Genomic DNA, 14,528 nt, shown 5'->3' on the forward strand with positions numbered 1-14,528 from the left:
CCCATGCTCTGGGACTACTCAAGGAGAAAATCTTTATCTGCATATTTTATTTCTGAAATACAAATATTTCAAACCTGGGTGAAAAAAAAATTTTGCCCAGTGAATAGATCTTTATTAAATTTTTAAGATTAGACTACTCAGTTACTCAGTTACACACAACCAAAGTAGTAGAAAATAAAGTAAAAACAACGTGTCCAAAGGCCAGATGTGGAAGAAGGGATACTAGGGTGACTCTGGTGAGCACCTATAGATCTTTAGGACACTGACAAAGGTGGACATTAGGACATACAATTCTCCAAAATAGCTTGCAGAAGCTATGACATAAAATGAGGACACCAGTGAAAAAATGTTGGGAATGGCATAGCATCAACATTTTTTAAAAAATATACACTTTTGTGTTATGTGATTGTATTCATTTTTGAAGCCACTTACCTATATGGAGACTGAACTGATGTTGCTACAGTTGGCATTGCCGTTGCAGTGAGCATTTTTGTTGCTCGGGTCACAGCATGTGTTAGAGTGGGGCCACCAAGTGCTGAACTAGCTGCCTGTAAAGTACAAAATAATCATTATTCATTTCATATCTGGGTTTTCTCAACCTGATCTCTAACCACCAGGTGCCAGGAAGACTCCTTCCAGTTCTAACAATGAAAGTCTGTACCAAATAATCCCTGGGAGGCAAAATAAGAACTGGCTGAGGGCTATGAGATGGCTCAGCAGGTAAAGCACTTGCCAAGAAAGACTGATGACCTGAGGTGAATCCCTGGGACCCATGAAAAGAAAGAAGGAGAACTCATTCCATAAAATTGAGTCTTTTGACCTACACGTATGCAACACGGCATGAGAATATCCCTCTTGTGCTATCATACACATACTACATACAAGTAATAAAAATATTAAAAAGAGCTAGTTAAGATATGTTAATACCTATATTGTACTTCATATAGAAGAATTTGAATATGAGTGTTTTTTTAATGATGATATATTTGTATGGAAGTCACAATCTGGGGAATATTTTACAGAGTATTTGCTTGCCACGGTGAAGATTAACTTATTAGTAACATCTGGGGATGGTGTAGGAGGTTCTTCGGTTCATGTGTTGCTTTCATTGGCTAATGAATAAAGAAACTGCTTTGGGCCTGATAGGGCAGACTTAGGTAGGCAGCAAAAACAGAACTGAATGCTGGGAGGAAGGGCAGAGTCAGGGAGAAGCCGTGGATCCTCTGCCTGAGATGGACACCGGTTAGAATCTCCAGTAAGCCACTGCCATGTAGTGATACACAGATTAATGGAGATGGGTTAAACTAATATGTAAGAGTTAGCCAATAAGAAGTTAGAGCTAATGGCAGTGTTTTAATTAATATAGTTTCTGTGTGGTTATTTCAGGTGTAAGCTAGCTGGGCAGCCGGGACAAACAAGGGGCATCCTCCCTACAATATGGGGACAGTGGTATTTTATACTTTTGGAATACTCCATTAGCTATAAAACTTCAAGCACAGATTTCAGCTGAACGTTAATCTTCATTGCTTTAGTTATCATGATGGAACTAAGGCAGTAAAAATAAATATGATAGACTATTAAACCATAGGCTTCTAATGAACAAAGAGAGCCAACATTGTTTGCTTCCTTCCTAGTCACCTACTGCTGTTTTAAATGGCATTTATTGTATAAAATATGTAAAACATAGATACTTTACTACCAATGTGGAATACATCAGCAGCAGATGTGACAGAGAGGTAGAAAGACAGATAGAAGAATGAAGGGATGAGGTAGAAGGTAAGATTTTCTGAGTGTAGTTGGTGTGTGAGCATGCATGCATGCATCCTCATGTTCATGAGTACATGTGTTTGGGGGTCAGAGGTTAATATTAGGTGTCTTCTTCTATTTGCTCTCCACCTTGTTTTTTGATACAGGATCTCTTCATTGAACCCGAAGTTCAATGTTTTGGGTTAGACTTGCTGACCAAGTAAGCCCCTGGGATACACCTCCAGTAACTGGAGTTACCGACACCAATAGCAACGCCAGCACCTAGATCTGAATATAGGTCCTCATGCTTTGCAGCAAGCACTTAATTCCTGACAGACATCAATTCAAATGCCTGTTCCCATGCCATAACACTGCACTTCTGATCACTTCTCCAACAGTACCTAGCCACAAATACCAGCATTATGTATTATTCAAAACTATAAACTTATAGAGGAAAAGAACTCACTTAAAAGGCAAGAAATTGTTACTCACTTCTAGTCTTGTGTAGCAATCAGCAATAAATTTTTTATGTAAAGACACTGAGTCCTGAAAATAGGAAGCATATGGAAATTAAAATTACACTTTGGCATTTAATTGTAAACATTAGTCAAGACAAAATATCAAAATATGTCAAATTGTGATACAAGGAATACAACTTAGCAATAACAAATACATAACTTTCACATTTTTGTGTCTGAATAGCATTTTCACTTGGATACTCACCTTTTTTAACCTAGGATTTAAATTAATGTAACTGTAGTTTATGATTAATTGAATAGCTTCATTAGCAATTTCTTCATCAGGTGATTCCATGGCTATTTTCCAAATGAAATCCATTCCTATCAATTCCAGCTTTTCTACATACTGTATAAAATTAAAATATATATAAATTAAACAGTAGGCTATTATTATAACACTTTTGGTAACTATTTTCTGTTACACCATTGAGTCTGAACCTTGCTCAACAAAATAAAGCTTGTTTATCAAAAACCACTACTGTAGTGGAACTCTCACATGAAAACCAACCAACCACAGAAACAACAGGCACCCTTCATGGCAATCAGATTAGGAGCAGAGATGTTTCTCCAGAAATTCCTGGCACAAGGCAGACAACTACCCAAAGAAGCTAGTCAATCAGAAGCCAAAAAGTGAGACAGATATCATCTTTATGGACTTCTCATCAAAAGAAATGAATCAACACTAAAGTGGCTACTAATCCTGGGAACTCGACGCAGTCCTTCTCAAAGCTTGGTTAGAAATAGCAGAATACTGCACTTTTTTTTTTTTTTTTTTTTTTTTTTTTACAATGAAGACATTTAATTGAGGTGACAGTTTACAGTTTCAGAGGTTCAGTCAGTCCATTATCATCACTTTAAAGTATCATGTAAACATTCTGACCACCTCGGGTACAGGACCTAAACAACAGGGGCTTAGAAAGATCAGTGCTTTCTTGTGTTAAAGACACACGTGAATATGAGGATTCTATGGATTCTTAATAGTCTGTTCCCACATTTCCCCCTGCAATCCTTGCCAATGACAACCTAGGATGAAGATTTTTTCATTCTCAGGTACAACTGAATTGTTATGCAGAAGTCACTGGATTGCTGGGCAGTGGTGGTGCACACCTTTAATCTCAGCACTCGGTAGGCAAAGGCAGGCAGATCTCTGTGAGTTCTTGTAGGCCAGCCTGGTCTACAAGAGCTAGTTCCAGGACAGGCTCCAAAAGCTACAGGGAAACCCTGTCTTGAAAAACCAATAAAACAAACAAACAAATAAATATCTTGCTGGATTAATTCCCCTGGAAATCCATCTATTCCTAGATGAGAGAGGTGAAGAGTGAACAAACTTCCTAGTTGATAGTGTTGGGCGTGCATCTACTAGTGCCTTCAAAAGGGAGCCTCTGCCACTAATGTCTAAGTAGGCAGGGAAAAGGACTATATTAGAAGACAGGCTTCCCCCGCTTTTTTCCTCTGAATATTAAGCTATATCAAATAATTTAAAGTATGGTACATACCAATTGAGCTCCTTGTCTTTTCAATCGATGATCACAGAGATTCACATTTTCAAAAAAAGTCTTAAATAAGTTGAAACCTAAAATTATAGAATGACAATCAAATCAATGAACTCAGACACAAGATAAAAGATTAAAGTGAAAAGACTAAAGTGAATCAGAAGTGAAGGCTAAATGCTCCTGGCAATGGTTCCTTGAATAGGTTTCAAAAGTGCAGTGGCTGAGGGGCTGGAGAGATGGCTCAGAGGTTAAGAGCACTGACTGCTCTTCTGGAGGTCCTGAGTTCAATTCCCAGCAACCACATGGTGACTCACAACCATCTGTAATGAGATCTGGTGCCCTCTTCTGGCCTGCAGGCATACATGGAGACCGAACACTGTGTACACAATAAATAAATAAATCTTTTTTTTTTTTAAAAAAAAAAAAGGTGCATTGGCTGTGCATATTGTAGGCTGTGTGTGGTGCAGGCTGTGTGCAGCCTGTATGGTGATGCAGGCTGTGTGTGGTGTAGCCTGTGTGTGATGTAGGCTGTGCATGGTGCAGGTTGTGTGTGGTGCAGGCTGTGTGCAGGTTGTATGGTGGTGTAGGCTGTGTGCAGGCTGTGTGTGGTGTAGGCTGTGTGCAGGCTGTATGGTGGTGCAGATTGTGTGCAGGCTGTATGGTGGTGCAGGCTGTGTGCAGTACAGGCTGTGTGCGGTGCAGGCTGTGTGCAGGCTCTGTGTGGTGCAGATTGTGTTCAGGCTGCATGGTTATGCAGTTTGTGTGCAGGCTGTGTGTGGTATAGGCTGTGTGTAGGCTGTGTGTGGTGCAGGCTGTGTGTGGTGCAGGCTGTGTGTGGTGCAGGTTGTATGCAGGCTGTATGGTGGCGCAGGCTGTGTGTGGTATCAGCTGTGTGTGATGCAGGCTGTGTATGTTGCAGGTTGTGTGTGGTGTAGGCTGTGTGTAGTAGAGACTTTTGGGTGGTATAGGCTATATGTGGTGCAGGCTTTTGGGTGGTGCAGGTTGTGTGTGGTGCAGGCTGTGTGATGCAAGCGTATATGGTGCAGGCTGTGAATGTATGGTGCAGGTTGTATGTGGTGTAGGCTATGTGTGGTACAGGCTTTTGGGTGGTGTAGACTGTGTGTGATGCAGGCCTGCAATCACAGCTACTCAAGTTGCAGCAGTGTGAGGACTGTTTTAAGCCCAGAAGCTCCAGACCAGCCTGGGCTGCACAGCTCAATCTCATCTCAAAAAACCACAGGCACCTTTAAAAATGCACAAGTAACCATACACCTTAATCGCAGCGCTCAGGAGGTAGAGGCAGACCTCTGTGGGCTCAAGACTACACTGGTTTACATAGCAAGTTCCAGATCAGCCAGGGATACATGATGAAACCCTGTCCTAAAAAAACCAGACAGACCAGAACAGTAACAAAAATCCACAAGCAACAACAGAAAATACATGTAAACTAGACTTCATCAAAATTTAAAACTTTCGTGCTTCAAAGGACACCATCAAAAAAAAAGAACAGAACATACAAAACAGGAATTTTGACAAGCTATGTCTCTAAAGAGCTAATACCCAGAGCATATAAAGAGCTCTTACATCACAAGAGCCTAATCAAAATATAGTCAAAAGCACAAGTAGACATTCTTCCAAAGAACCTATTCTTATAGAAGACAACCAATCTGAATAGATGCTCAGTATCATTAGTTAGCAGGAAAAAGTAAGTCATAATTACAGGACATAACTCACTACCCACCAGGACATCTTTTAAAAGGGAGACAATAATTAGTATTCACAATATTGAAAATTGGAACCCTCACACACTGCTGGTGGGATTATAAAATGGTGTAGCCCCTTTGCAAAAAGTTTGATAGATCCTACAGTCGCATTTCATGCCAATTTCATGGCAATGTGACTCTAAAATTCATAACCAAAAGAAATAAAAACACAAAACTGCTATATGATCATGTTTATAGCTCAAAGTGGTAGCAATAAATGTTCATAGAATGATGAATTAACAAATAAAGGACAGCTCCGGTGAAATATTATACTCCTAAAGTGATTCATACAACAACCTGGGAGTGCCTTGAAAACATTAAGCCTCTATTACAATCAGAGAAAACAGCTACAGAAGATCTCAAATAGCATGTATGCATGTATGCATGTATGTATGTATGTTTGTATGTTCGGACTGGGCCAATACAAAAATGAAAAAGATTAGAGGCTGGGCAAGGGAAGGCTGGAGAGTGATTGCCAATGAGTACGGGGCTCCTTTTGGGGTGACAATGTTTATATGTCAGAAAGCAGTCAAGGCCTCACGAGTGAGTGCAGACTAAAAGCCGCTGACTGTGTATTTACAAATGAGTTCTATAGCACAGGAAATGAATCTCAATAAAATAACTTAGACAAAAGAAACAACTGAAAGGAAGGAAGCATTATGTACTTTGATATATTTTTACCTAATGAATCTTACTTATTAAGGAATACCAGAAAGATAATTTTGGAAATTAATCTATTAGGCTATATAACTTTAAAATTCAGGAAGGTACCATGTGGATATGTATGCAAAGCTATTCCAAACCATTTAGCTGCTTCTGAGAAGTAGGATAAAGTTAAGAATGAAATCTCCTACTCAAAAAAAAAATCTAAAACAAATAGTTGTAAGCTTTCCTACCATTCATAGTGATCTCATATGATTCCAGTTTCAGAATTTTCTCCTTGAAGAGCTGCTGCTGAACGTCACTCTCGAGATCATGCTGCCCCTTGGTAAACCACTCAAAGCACATCTGTGGATCAAGACAGAACTGTCCTAAGGCCAACCATAACGCACTACAGACAAAAAAACATGGACATCTAGACAGTGAAGAGACTATTTTCAACCCTTTCACCATTTCTGCAACTGCTAAAATGACACTCCACACTGGAACATCTGGAATCTGGAGCAATGGGAACGGTTAGCAGGTCTCTCCCCTGGTGACTACACAGTCACACTTTTCACTGGATCTTATACTTAAGTCTTCCCACCAGCATGCAATTAAGCCTTGCTGTATGCCAGGCACATTGCTAAGAACCGTCACAAACTCAGGCCTTCCAACATGCCCAGGAAGAAGTTATTACTATTCTGTAAAGTGAGAGTAAATTAAGATTCACTGTTAGCAACTGCAAATGTTACAATAAATGTTTTGAGCATCTTGACTCATGCTATCATTTCTGGGGATACAATATCATTTTTAGGAATGAACATTTTTTAGTAGTGATTTAAAATTAGTTTCACAAACAAACAAAATTAGTTTCACAGGAAATGAAAAGAACTAAATTATACCTATAATTTTTCATCGAAATTCATTTTGTAGACTTTAGTATTAGACCCAGAATTGAATCAAAATGATTAAAGAGCTCACACATTTACATACATCATGAATTTTTTTTTAGGACATTTCTTCTAGTACTTACAGTTCCTACTCTACCATTATTATTCACAGAAACACTACAAACAGAGGATCCAAAACCTGGAAAGAAGACAAGACACAGAGCAGAGTACAGCATCTCAACACTGTCTTACACACCTCTCGATCTAATTCGCATACGTCCTGGCCAGTCACAAGGCACTCCCAGATTTCTTTGGCTCGGTTCCACCCGAGATACAGTGTAGCTTCTTGTAAGAAAAAGGCCAAAAATTTCAGATGTGCCTCTAAATACTGGAAAAAAAAAAAAGCAATAATGCAACCAGTTAACTCATTTGAGGCATTCATACCTAAAAGGAACATCACAACAAAACTTTACAAAAAAGAACACTTCTCCTGTAATTTAAGATAAAGTAAATGTAAAAAATGGACTTAGCAAACAATAATACAGTGCAGCAGTAGCAGCCTCAAATTAATTACAAAGTCAGTTGATTTTATATGTAGATCAAATTCAATTTTGGTAATCTCCAAAGGATCACCATGCTTACAAGTGGTGAATTTAAGTTTTATTTCTGGCAGTTTTTTGGTGTTGTTTTGTTTTGCATGAAGCAAGGTCTCACTCTGAATTCCAGAATAGCATAGAATTCAAACTGTAGTCCATGCCATGAGTTCACAAAAATCCTACTGCCTCAGTCTACAGCAGCAGTTCTCACCTGTGAGTCACAACCCGTTGGTGGGGGGTGGGGATGCCGAATGACTCTTTCATAGAGTTCACACATCAAATACCCTGCATAGCAGATTATATTATGATTCATAAGTACCGATGTACCATTGGAGCTCCACATTATGATTCATAAAGGCAGCAAAATTGCAGTTATGAAGTAGCAACAAAATAATTTTACGGTTGGGGGTGACCACAACATATGAGGAACTGTATTAAAGGATTGCAGCATTAGGAAGGTAGAGAGCCACTGGACTGAGGATTCTTGGATTACAGGTGTGAGGCACTGCACCCAGTTTTTAAAACACCATTAGCAATCAACTGATTTGAATAAAAAATGCATGATCTACACAGTTAGCAATTGTTGCTAACAATACTACTTTTCTGAACTTCAATTTGAAATTATAGCTAAGTACTGGAAAGATGGCATGGTGGTTAAGAGCACTTATTGCTCTTGCAGAGGACCTGAGTCCAATTCCCAGCACCAACATGGTGGTTCACAACCATCTGTTACTCCAGTTCCAGGAAATCTGACACCTTCTTCTGACCTCTGTGAACACCAGGCCCACATGTGGGATATATACACATGCAGGCAAAACCACAAATTAGTAAATCTAATGGAAAAAAAAGGAAGAAAAACTGTAATTATAATTAAGATTCAAAAGTGTTTCCTCATTACAAAGATAGTTCACTGTACCTTTTATAGTTATACCCAACAAATATTTACTTTACAACTCAAATAGAAAAGTTAAATGAATGTTCAAAACCATGAAACAAAAACACAGTGCCTGATACCTCCCGGTAAGTATAGCGGCCATCCACCAATGTCAAGCCAGTTAAGCCTCCAGGCCCGGCCACAGCTGCTGCAAGTCGATGACAAGCTAGTAAACTTCCTGTTACCAATTTGACTATTTCAAAATTTTTCTTCAGGTCCTGAATAATGCTCTTAACAAAAAAAACAGAAGTGAAAGTGGCATGAGACTCTACAGTCACGTGGTTGGTTTACTGCAGCTTTTATCTTAGAAGGTGCTCCAGATGAAAGAGACAACATGAATGAGACTTTGGATGACAGTTAACACAATCTGGTATTTTATTTAAAATTGATTTCTTATTACTCTATTAATAAGTGCCCTCCTCCCAGGGAACTAAATCATTGCTATTACTTTCCATCTTAAAGTGAAATGAATACTGGAAGAGAGCTATTGCATGTTGCGGGAACTCCTTCAGTCAATAGCCTTTAAGATACTGACCCACTATGAGCGTGGTCTCATGTACTGTAAGTGCAGGCAAAAAGCCTACCTGGCCCTCTTTTCTCCTGGACTTGGTTCCAGTTCCCAGTGAATACAGAGGACTGTGGATTGCTACCCTTACTGTGGGTTTAGCCCAAATAAATAAACCTTTGTTACACTCCATTCCGGACTATTGTGGAACTCTTGGTATCACTACTACAATTGCACTTTATGAGGTTTCCTGGATTTTACTCCCAAATTCGTGACATAGAGAAAGCTTTACCTAGCTCTTAAACAAAGTAATCCTTTTGGAATAGTCTGGAATTTTTTCAAATTTTATAGTTACTTTTTTAAAAACGTTGGCCTAGTTATTTTTATAAATTGAGCAATCAAAAAGAAAGCTCTCCTCAGACATGAAGGTAGAGTGATTTAAATTCAGGAGTTCCAAATGATAAGAATCAATGACACCAATAAACATAAGCCAGTGAGATATTATCAATGCAATAACCTTAGCCAGGCTTGCCCGTTACTACAATGACTACAAAAGGTGATGCATGGAAGAATCAAAAGTAAGTCTGCTCCTACCTTGTCTTGCTTTTGATAGGTCTGTTTTATAAACGAGCGAGTGATTTCATGGAGCTGGCGCAAAGCTGGTACCACCCATACAAACTGCGGATTATTAAGTTGAGATGACTAGAGTTAAAAAGAAGTTACGTTAATTAAGTTTAGAAGTAAATGGCAGTCATTTATTAGCTATAAAAAAATTTCCAAGTCAATTATTTCATTGTTACACATTCTACAATTTTCCTTTTCATGGTACTTATTTTTAGCTTATCTCCATGCAATCATAATTCAATCTTCAACTTCTTATTCTGCATGCAATTTTCTAAGGCCAAGAACTGCAAACAGGAGTGGAATAACAGTAAATGTACAGGGGACATCAGCAAAATACAGACGGCAAGGGATTAGCCACTTCAGAGGATAGGTAAGTAGCACAGAGCTGCTAAGACATGTTGACTCCATAAAGTAAACTGATGGCAAAGCTTAACACTCAACTAGCCAGCAAGGAAAACAGACTAAGAATGCCTTTCTTTAATTATGTGATTAAGGTATCAGTGATCTGATCAAGATACTGACAATGATTATATTTCTATTTCTGTTTAATTACTAAGGGACTTGGGTAGAGCTCAGAGGTAGAGCATGAGTTTAGCATGTGTGAAGTCCTGGGTTCAATTCCTAGTACTTCCCTTCCTCCACCCAATCCCATTACTATTTTTATTAACTATTATGGATATTTTACTCAGACTACACTTTAATTTCAAAGCACTTCAAATACATGATTTCTGAAACTGGTACGATAATCAGATTTTTGTGTTGCAGATCAAAGAAACCTGACGAGAATGCAATTCTCTTAAAGAGAATTGGCCTTTAATTGATAGCATCTTTGGAACTATAAAACTTCATTAAAAAATACCCATCAGATTAAGTGCTATTAATCAACTGATTAGCCAAAACATCAACTAAAGCCTTAGTACTTATTTAAAAGGCTGAATTTTTTTGTTTTAAGTAATTTTATCAAATTTTCCTGCAAAATGAAGATCCTAATTGATAGAATAGTACTGTAGACTTTTAAAGAAACACATCTACTACTGTAGGTTACTGTGTGCAAGTTACTGCCAAACAATACTTTTTCCTCATCTTAAATACATGGGCCAAATAAGCCAATAATTACAAAATACCATATTTCCTGGATTTTAAGACACATTTCTATGACCTTTAGCATTTCTCAAATTGATACTACTCAAAAAACACTTACCAGCCACTAAGCATTAAATGTAAGCTTTTTAACTGTCTATATCTTTTATATACAAACTCACCTAGACACAAAAGGCATTTGTTCATCTACCTGCTATCTGAATTAAGCTGTTATTTATTATATGTACTACCAAACAAGGATGGCCTTTAAGTCTCAATTTGGGCTACTAATTTTCTGTTTAAATGTTATCAGAAACATTATATCAGCACTAACTAGCCTGTTGTGACTCAAAACAATTCAAATCATTTTCAAAGCCAGAAGCTGACATGCAGACCCTTCCTTTGCACAGGGTTCTATGACTCACACTGGGGCCTCTCTGCTTTAAGCTGCACTCTAATTCACAAGAAGCTGCTCAACCTGTAAAAAGTTACTTTCTGAAAGAAGAAGAGTACACAAACTCCACATGCTTCAGTATGCCCCAAGGACTGCTGGGATGTAACATACTTGCCTACATGTGCAAGGCCCAGACTTAATTCCTAGTAGACCCAGTACCAAAGGTTTGAGTGGTCCAAAACACTACTACAGATAACGATTATTAGTGTTTTAAGATAAAATCACATATAACTGATAAAAAACAAAACAAATACATGTTTACATTTAGTCTCTGGCTATGAGTCCAAACAATGGTCCATAAATGTAAAATGACCCTTTTTTTTTCTTTTCTTGGGATGGGGGGCAGAGTCTCAGGTACCATGTTTGGCCACAAACTAATTACCTAGTTGAAGGTGATGATATTAAATGTCTGATTCTCTTGCCTCCATTTCTTGAGTGTTAGGATTACAGGCATGTGTCACCACACTTGGCTTGTGAGGTGCTAGGAAAGCAACCCTGGACCTTGTTCATGCTAAGTAAGCAATGTACTAACTGAGCTAAATTTCAATACCAAAAGGTAGTTTCTGTTCTTCTTCTCTACAAATTTAGTGTCTCTGTAATGCAGGCTGCAATCTCTGGCATCTTCAAATCACAGAAATAAGGTATATATTAAAGGTCAAATAGCTCTAAAATTAGCCAGAATATTTTTTTGCTGAAACAAGATTGTAAAAGACAATGATGAAAATTGTGAGGCTTTATTTTGAACTGACATCTTCCAAAAGGATTACAGAAAGAATAAAAGGGTTTATATATGTGCACGCACACAGACACACACACACTTCAGCAATAAGTAGATACATTAAAAAGTAGTATTATGACTAATTAGGTAAATTATGGCTAAAGTAATTATACTTTGAATGTTACTCTTTATACAATAAAAGAAAAATCATATAAATTGGAATTTAAGATTGATTGCTGATATAGTCTCTTTGAAGGTTAGCAACCAGGAAAAAAATGTTAATCATTGCTATCTATGGTATTATATTAAGAAAAATTGAAAATTATTCTCCTGATTGCTAAAGATAGTTGAAAATAAACTGAATATATTTGATAATTTCACTGAATTTAGTGTATTGTCCAAATTAGAGTGATGTTAGAGGAAGCTACAAATCCCAACTTGGATGTCTGCAAACCTATGTTTATAATCTGTTCTCTTCATTTTCATGAAACTCATCACATGGTTACTTCCTCAACAGGCAGGCACTGTGTTCAGACACTTCACTAGAAGGACCACTCACTTCTCCCAAGTGAACATGTTTCTATGCAGTATCTTAGGAGATATAAAACTAAGCCCATGCCATTTCTCTGCTTTTACCCTCTAAAGACCTAAAAGAAACCACTCATATTCTTTGAGTTCTCTCTTCTTAGGGCTGAACAGCCCCCACTTTTTATGTTTTGCTTTTTCAGTTTTAGATTTTTATTTAGAAACAACATAAAATTTTTTGTGCAGGAAGAAAGTCTTTAAGAAGACTTTTCTCCTCACTAACCACATCATTGTGAGATTATTTGTACCGAGGACACCTTGCTAGCTTTATTATGTTTCAGCAAAAAGAGACAACTCACTAAAATACAGGTCGATTGTTCTCAATCCAAAAATCTGAATTCTAAAATTGAAAGCTTTTTTGAGTGTGAATATTATGTTCAAAACTTTTCTTATTTTTAATTTGGGATGCTCAACCAGTAAAGTTTATGCAAATATTCTAAAATCCAAAAGGCTCCGAAATTGGAAACACCATAGGTCCCAAGTGTTTCAGAGAAGGGATATTCAACCTGGTTAAGAACAGCTTTATATGTCTTCATACAGTGCAGGGGAGGAAGAGGGAGAGAACTATATTTACCAGAAGCCTGCCAGGTGCTGGTAGGAGACCAAAAGATAGCCTATGGAATATGCAAACACCACTACTGGAGTAAACATAATTTTTTTTTTGTTTAGTAATTATTTTTTGGATGAGAACATTTAAAATTTTTAACTGAAGGAAATAAGAAGTGAAATAAGAGACAAAGGGTTGGGGGTGGACAGTGAAGGGTATAAAAGAAGCAAAGGAAAGAGGACCAAAGGGGAGCTGAGGGTACCTTGGCAGAATCTACATAAATAAAGGCCAGAATTTCTGAACAGGACAGTGGAGTTTGGGAACTTGGAGTGTCAAAAGCAGCAGGAAAGGGAATCAGTTGGGGAGAAGAGGTTGCTGAGGGCAGGGAGTAAGAAGAGGTGGGTGAGCTTGTCTTACCCTTCGCTTAGTTTCTGTGTAGCCTGGCAGGGAGACATAATCCCCAGTCAGCCCACCTTGCTGCCTGGCAGGAAAGGGCATAGCATAGAAAAACACCTTTAGTGGCAGTAAATACTTCACTCCCCTGCCAGGGGGTTTTGATCTTCCCACTGCCCCCCTTTAGCAATGTGTATTTTGAGTATCTGTGAAGGACTTAGCCAACTTGCAGGGCTACATAAAATGCAAGCTATTGTTACTTGGAAAGAGCAACAGTGCACTAGGATTTCCTTTCTGAGAGCAGTGGGGAAAGGGGAGGTAAAAAGGAAGAATATTCCTTTTGAATCTGCAAAATGACCAGTAGTTCCCTTTTTGCTGTTGTTTTGCTATAAAGCAACAGACATGAATGAAGTGACTGCAAAGAGAAGCAACGAAGACACAATGATGCAACTGCCTAGGAGAGCTAGGTGATGCTTAGCTGTGACAAGGGAGGAACAAAGGTCCAAAGGAGTCTCTGGGTTTAAAAGCTATTTCCCTGGAGAAAGGGAGATATCCCTTCAGCTTTGACCTGCATAAAGAAAAAAAATCTGTTGCCTATAAGAAAAGAGCACTTTTTTAGAGTCTCCTTTTCTTTTACTGATACTATCGAAGGATATACATTTCAATAACTCAGTGAAAATCATTCAATCATAAGAAGAGAGACTGCTAAATTGTCTGAGTCACTGTGCTGAGGGAACTGGAAAATTTCAATTCCATCTGAGTCGAAAGCAAGCAAGGTTGCTGAATTAAACATTCGTCATTTCTTTTAACCCCAGCATTACTAGCTCCAGCTTGTGAAAGCTTTTGAAAATCACTAAAGCTAGACCGTATGCAGAAAATTCTGCTGATCAAATTTCACTGTTAGAAATAGGAAACACCATATTCTTATACCCCACCTAAACTTTATAGCTAGATAAACTAAAGTGCACAAAAGCTCAGTAAATTGTCAAAGCTTCTTAGCAAGAGCAATGTGTCTGTGGACACACAGATGAAAGCCAGCA

General features: G+C 38.2%; 1 protein-coding gene across 3 annotated transcripts in view; it reads right to left on the reverse strand.

Annotated features, from left to right (window-relative positions):
• Window positions 1–14,528, reverse strand: part of Usp24 (ubiquitin specific peptidase 24) — a 138,713-nt gene that overhangs the window by 67,178 nt on the left and 57,007 nt on the right. For 2 of the 3 annotated variants that reach the window (XM_085686349.2, XM_085686348.2), the window contains exons 17-24: window positions 9,682–9,789; window positions 8,663–8,812; window positions 7,309–7,440; window positions 6,417–6,528; window positions 3,761–3,837; window positions 2,470–2,610; window positions 2,239–2,292; window positions 433–548 (exon numbers count right to left, since the gene is read on the reverse strand). In XM_085686349.2, coding sequence (XP_085542475.1) covers window positions 433–548; window positions 2,239–2,292; window positions 2,470–2,610; window positions 3,761–3,837; window positions 6,417–6,528; window positions 7,309–7,440; window positions 8,663–8,812; window positions 9,682–9,789 — 890 coding nt within the window. The remainder of the gene's footprint in view (window positions 1–432; window positions 549–2,238; window positions 2,293–2,469; window positions 2,611–3,760; window positions 3,838–6,416; window positions 6,529–7,308; window positions 7,441–8,662; window positions 8,813–9,681; window positions 9,790–14,528) is intronic. The other variant, XM_085686351.2, reaches the window with a different exon arrangement.

Source organism: Myodes glareolus, chromosome 3 (assembly GCF_982192425.1).
Source record: "Myodes glareolus chromosome 3, mMyoGla1.1, whole genome shotgun sequence".
In the NCBI taxonomy this organism is placed as follows: Eukaryota; Metazoa; Chordata; class Mammalia; order Rodentia; family Cricetidae; genus Myodes; species Myodes glareolus.